The 5,956-nt window shown below is 58.1% G+C and overlaps 1 protein-coding gene across 1 annotated transcript; it reads right to left on the reverse strand.

Annotated features, from left to right (window-relative positions):
• Positions 1-405: 405 nt before the first annotated feature.
• On the reverse strand, positions 406-4,844 carry GINS2 (GINS complex subunit 2). Its single transcript, XM_050903816.1, has 5 exons — positions 4,730-4,844; positions 3,658-3,772; positions 2,654-2,753; positions 1,459-1,585; positions 406-1,073 (listed from the first exon to the last, which is right to left on the reverse strand). The coding sequence occupies exons 1-5, from the start codon at positions 4,817-4,819 to the stop codon at positions 948-950; spliced, it is 558 nt and encodes a 185-aa protein (XP_050759773.1). The 5' UTR covers positions 4,820-4,844; the 3' UTR covers positions 406-947.
• Between the last annotated feature and the right edge of the window lie 1,112 nt (positions 4,845-5,956).

A 5,956-nucleotide genomic window follows, 5' to 3' on the forward strand; every position in this document is an offset into this window, starting at 1 on the left:
TCCCCGCAGCCCGACGCCGGCGAGGATCCTGCCCTTGCCTGTCGGTCTGCCGCAGGGGAACGGGGCCGGAGCCAAAGGAGGAGAGCTGCGGGTTTTTCCAAGCATTGTTTAACCTATGTACGCTTGATGCACAGCGTGCGACAGAACGCAGGGACTAATTGGATGCCGTTCACTCAGCTGCAATTATTTTTTTTATTATTATTTTTTTTTTATTATACACAGTTTCAGATTAAAAAAAAAAAGTCAGACATATGATATTACAAGACAGCCTGGCTTTGGAGAGGGAAAACCATTTTCTTTTGTCCTTCTCCAAAGAGCAGATGGATCTGCTTCCCAGCTGATCTCCCCAGCAGAGTAGCAGACACCTCTCATTGCCGGCACATCTTCCCCCCCCCCCCCCCCTTTCCAAGGCTCTGAGAAAATTCATGGCGAAGCACCGCCTAGAAATTTATTGCTTTCAAGCCAGTGTGTGGCCTGTGCTGCCCTCAGAAGTTCCCTCTATGAAGTACACCCACACTCTCCAGGGCGGAGAGATCTGCCTGACATCATTAGGCAGCAGCCTAGCGCTGGCAAGCCACCACCTGCACCGAGCAGATCTCTGAACCCAAGAGAGAGGCCCACCTCTGCAAAGAGGGAGCGCGTAGGAACTACCGTGCAGGGATGCTCCCGTGCCATCGGCAGCTCTGGAGCGATTCCCATCCGGCTGTGAGGCTGCCTGCTCTCTCCCCTGCCTGCTCTCTCCCCTGCCTGCTCTCTCCCCTGCCTGCGTGCAGCTGCTGCCGAGGAGGGGTTGCACACAACTGAGGGGAGAGGAGGCTTGGGTGGCTTCGGGAGATCTGTGCAGGGAGGTGGAGGCTGGCCAGATGAAGGTCTGGGGGCGAGGAACAGAGCCTGCTCCCTTCCACCGCCCTCTCCTGGGAGGTTTGAGGGCTGGCCTGGCTAGTACCTCAAAAATCCTGGGAGCGGGCACTCTCGCCAGGCTGAAGGTTAGTCCGGAGCTTGTACATGTGATCTAAGGCTTGAGTAAGGAAAGTCCCGGTTGTGTTGATCTCCATCAAGGTTAAGTTGTCCAGCTAAAAGAGAAAATAACAGAATCTGGGGAAACAGCCCTGTCGCAGCGGAGGACAAGGAACTCGGAAAGCAGCTCTGCAGCCCACGCTCTTCCTTCGGTGACACCCCAAGGGACCGGCTCAGCTGCCACCCTCGGTTCAAGAGAAGCACACGAGCAACGAGAGCACTATTTCCATAAGGTATGAGGAGCTGCAACCAGCCCATAAAGCAAGGTTTCAGCATATGGCTTTAGTTCCCAACTGACGTACCCACAACCCAGGAAAAACATGCCCCAACCAGCATTTTCACGAGCAGCTCTCATCAGTCACAAGCCCACACAATCGCACGGCATCTGGAATCCTCCCAGCGCAGAGCTGGCAAACCGCTCCCCGCGCGTCCCCGCCGCACCTTGGCGTGAGCCTCCTGCTGCCTGACGAAGCTGTCCGCAGACAGCCGCAGCTTGGCTATCCGGGTGTCCCAGGTATCCTTCACCAGCGTTCGAATCTCATCGGCTTTGGGGATGTTGTCTGAGGCGCTAGAGGAGGAGAGAGAGGATCAGAACAGGCTGCGAGAGACTCGTACGTTATGTCACCGGCATAAGTAATGTTGGCAGTTCTTCAGCCCTCTGAGGCATAAGCAGAGCAGTTTGCTACGGAGAAAAAACCTGCAACTCAACATTAAAATCCAGCCTGGTACTTCTGCTGCTGGGATTTCTGGGATAGTTTATTTACCCAGGAATGCTCAGCTCTGATGCAGCATCTGGTTCTCACTAGAATCCTTCTGCTCTTTAATTGCCCAGCTGGTACGAGGTACACGGAGGGCCAATAACCCGGCCAAAGTCACAGGCAGCCAGGGAATTGAAAGGACTCGGCTGCAATTAAAGCCCCGGCTCTGTGCTCTCGTGGCTCTATCAGAGAGTATTAAGCTGAAAGGACTGTACGAGTTGTGCCACATCCTCCCATTAAGGCAATTCAGCGCTGCCATAAGGACCTCGAGAGATCAGATCAATTCACACGGACAGAGCCGTCAGGGTTATTCTAGCGCGAGGGAAGGAGCCGCACGCCAAGAGCGTCATCTCCAGAGGAAAAGCCAGTGCTTAAATGACCACCCCGCCATAATCGAGGGCTTAAAGTCAGAAGAGCCTGCGCTGAGAAAAATACCAGCCAGCACATTTTACAAGTGAAATGCCTCAGCAGGCAGGAGTTCAGACTCGGAATATCCCTGGTCTCCTGCTTCTCAGGCCGAGGAAAGAGCTTTCCTCCTGAAGAAGAGCCAAGGAAGAAGCCTGGAGGGTTTAGGCTGCTGAACAGATTGCAGCCATGGAACGTGTTGCCGATCCTCAAGGCCTCTACGCTTAGCTGCCGCTCAATAAAGCGGCACAGCCCCAATTATCAGGCCACAGAACAAGCAATCCCCAAGTTACTGAAATGCAAAGCTACCATGAGAAAACTGCTGCAACGAGATCTTGGCACGCCGTGAAATAAACCTCCATTAACTCTCACTTTCCCACCGCCCTCTGGGGCTGCTGCCAACGAAAGCTTGAAAAATTGTCTATGCAAGCATGTACTCGGGCGGAAACTGTTACAATACATTTCCTACTTACTAGTTTAACAGCAGCTTTGTGAGTTCCATGTAATAGGGACTGGGCATCGGAGTGAAGGTGTCCTCTTTACGTTCCTGGTCCCGGATTTCCTCCAGTTTTTCTAAAATACAACCAGGAATGGTCAGGCATTGCCAGACCTTCAATGCTCCGGGCACATTTTTACCCCCCAGGAAAACGCACACGCTCTTTCTGTAGGACTGACTCTACGTTGAGGCTTGAATCGATGTGCGGACAGAAAAAGGCTTCTGTAATGAAGCAGACAAGGATGCTGACGGTGACATCGAAGCCGTGCTTAGCACACCATGCCGGGAGGCTGGACCCACACTAGCTCGATCCCCAAACCGATCGCCTGTCGGGAGACGGTCCCTTCACCCACAAAGCGCTTGCGCTAATGAGTGTCTGTGCCCTTGAACGAATAAAGCAGGCATGCTTGGTGCAGGTCTCCCTCTTACTGCAGCTCCATTAGCGTTTACTTCTTCTCTTTCTCAGTTTCCCTTGAGATGACAAAAGGGAGGGTGCCACGATTCTCACTTTTTAGAGAGTGAGACGACCTCCCATTTCTGATGCCCTTGAGGAAAATGATTTCATGGAGTGAATGACCCGGTGATTAACACGCGTATATGCTCTCCAAGGTCTCCCTCCTCACAGAGTGTCATCCGAGGTCCCCAAAGCTCTTTCTGAACAAGCCTTGCAAGAGAGGCAAGTGCTGCTCAGAAAGATCAGCGACCACTGCTGAAGACGAGTGTCAGGGCTGGGGATTCAATCTAACCCTTGTTCTTCCTCCTCACCAGAGGAACAGAAGTTAAATACCTGACTTAACTGGGAAGATTACATCTCCTGTAAATACAAAGAATTCCAGTGGTGGAACATTAGATACTTCTCTCAGAGTTACTTTGTGTTTGTTGAATTAAGCTTCCCACTAATGGTGAAAACCAGAGATTTTTTTTTAATTTCGTGTTTCCGCTGCACCCACCAAAGCCCAGGGCCGAAGCTGCCATCCTTACCGACGTCCATCCATTCCGGAGGAATCAGCCGACACTTCTGCCTCTGCTTCAGATTAATGGCCAACCAGACAGGCACTTCCACCGGCAAGCCAGGATTGAAAGGACCCAAATCTCCCTGGAAGACGAATTGAAGACGAGAGTAACGCAGCAGTGAGGGCTCAGACACCGCCGAACTTGGCTGCTAATTTGGCCTCGGCCATCTCTAGAGAGGATAAGTTTCCAGGGGATTTTGAAAAGCCCGAGTCAAATAGCATCTGAATTTCCTCCTCTCGCTTCCCATAATTCTTGCTCTCAGACTTTTCCCCCCTCTCCCTTGAGAAGTAATAACTAACGTTTCCAGTGCGTTTTCTACTCCAAAGCATTTCACAGAAGTTATAGCCAATTACATCTCTCCCGCAAACGCAGCCCCCCGGGCTCAGGCCGAGGCGCTTTCAGAGGCAGGCGGCGGCGGAGCGCAGCTCGCACCCCTGGCGCGGCAGCTCCTGGCACCCGCTGCCAGAGCTGGGGGCTCAGCACCCAGGGGCAGCCGGTCACCCCACACCCTCCCAGCCCTCAGCCAAGGCTCGGGTGCCAAGGGCTGCACCGCTCGCTGTAAAAGCACCAGAGATGTGGGGGACAGCACTGCCCCCTCCAAAACCTCCCGGGGGGGCTGCCCTGCCTCCTCTCCCAACCCGCTCCCCCCTTTCCTCCCCACCTCTGCCCGTGTCCCCCAACCCCTCCATCCCCATCACACCAGACCCCCAACCCCTCCAGCTCCTTCCCCGTGCCCCCCAACCCTCCATCCCCATCACACCGGACCCCCAATCCCTCCAGCTCCTTCCCCGTGCCCCCCACCCCCTCTCCCTGTTCCCAAACGCCCCAGCCCGTCCCCAATCCCCTCAGCCCCTGTCCCCCAGTCTCCCCAGCTCCTGCCCCTCCATCCCAGTCTCCTAGGCCCAGTCCCCCAGACCTAATCCCCCCTGCCCCTTAGCCTGCCATAAGCCCCCCCCCAGCCCCTCTCCTCAATCTCCCCAGGCCCTGCCCCCCCACACCCCCAGCCCCAGCCCCGTCCCCACCCCCCGGCCCCGCCGACCCCGATGAGGTGGATCCGGTCGAGGCTGAAGTTGGGCACGATCGTCACCAGCTCCTTCTCGGCCAGGAACTCCGCCTCGGCCGGCTCCATGGCGGCGGTGGCGACGGGCGGGGGGGGGGGGCCGGGCCGGCAGCGAACCGGCACCGGGACCGAACCGGAACCGGAACCGGGATCGGGCCCGCCGTGCGCCCACCCTTCCTATTGGCTGCGCGGCGGCGAGGCCCCGCCCACAGCGCCCCGCTTCCCGTTGCCGGGCGCGTTTTCGCGGTCTCCGCGTGGGGGCGGGGTCTGGCGCAGCTCGGAGCACGCTGATTGGTTTCCCGCGGGCGGCGCTGGCCGGCCATTGGTTTTCATGGCGCACCCCTTTCTGATTGGCTGTCCTACTCGCGCCGCGCTCCGGCTCCGGCCTCGGCGGGGGGAGGTCTGGGTCGGCCGCAGAGGGACCAATCCCGGTGCCCCTCGGGGGCGCTCGGCCAATCAGCGCTCAGCACTTGTTGCCGGGGCGCCGGGGGCCCGCAGCGCCCCCGCCCTCACCCTCTGCGCATGTGCGCGGCGCCCGCCGCTGCCGCCCCCTGGCGGCCGGGAGGGGCAGCGCCCCGCGGGGACGTGCGTGGGGACCCCGCGGCCGTGGGTGGGTGGGTGGGTGCGTGGGTGTCGCCGGGGCTACCCTGAGCACGGGGGTACCCTGGCGCCTTCCGACGCGCAGGGGGACGGGTGGGTCACCCCACCCCCCACCCAGCCCCGCCTCTGCACCCTCCCTCCTGCGCACGGACCAGCGGCAGCTGTCTGTCTGTCTGTCTGTCTGTCCACCCCTCCAGTTGTCCCTGTGCAGCCACCCATGCGCAGGCACCCGCCATCACCCGTCCGTCCCTTCCCTCCACTCATCAGCCTGTCCATCCACCCACCCACCCATCCATCCACCCACCCATCCCTCCATCCATGCCTTCATCCACCCATCCAGCGACCCATCCATGCCTCCACCCCTCCATCCATGCCTCCATCTATCCATCCATCTACCCACCCATCCATGCCTCCACTCACCCATCCATGCCTCCACCCACCCATCCATGGCTCCATCCATCCATCCATCTACCCACCCATCCATGCCTCCATCCATCCATCCATGCCTCCATCCATCCATCTACCCACCCATCCATGCCCCACCCCTCCATCCGTGCCTCCATCCATCCATCCATCTACCCATCGATCCATGCCTCCATCCATCCA

Source organism: Gymnogyps californianus, chromosome 12, assembly GCF_018139145.2.
Source record: "Gymnogyps californianus isolate 813 chromosome 12, ASM1813914v2, whole genome shotgun sequence".
Taxonomy (NCBI): Eukaryota; Metazoa; Chordata; class Aves; order Accipitriformes; family Cathartidae; genus Gymnogyps; species Gymnogyps californianus.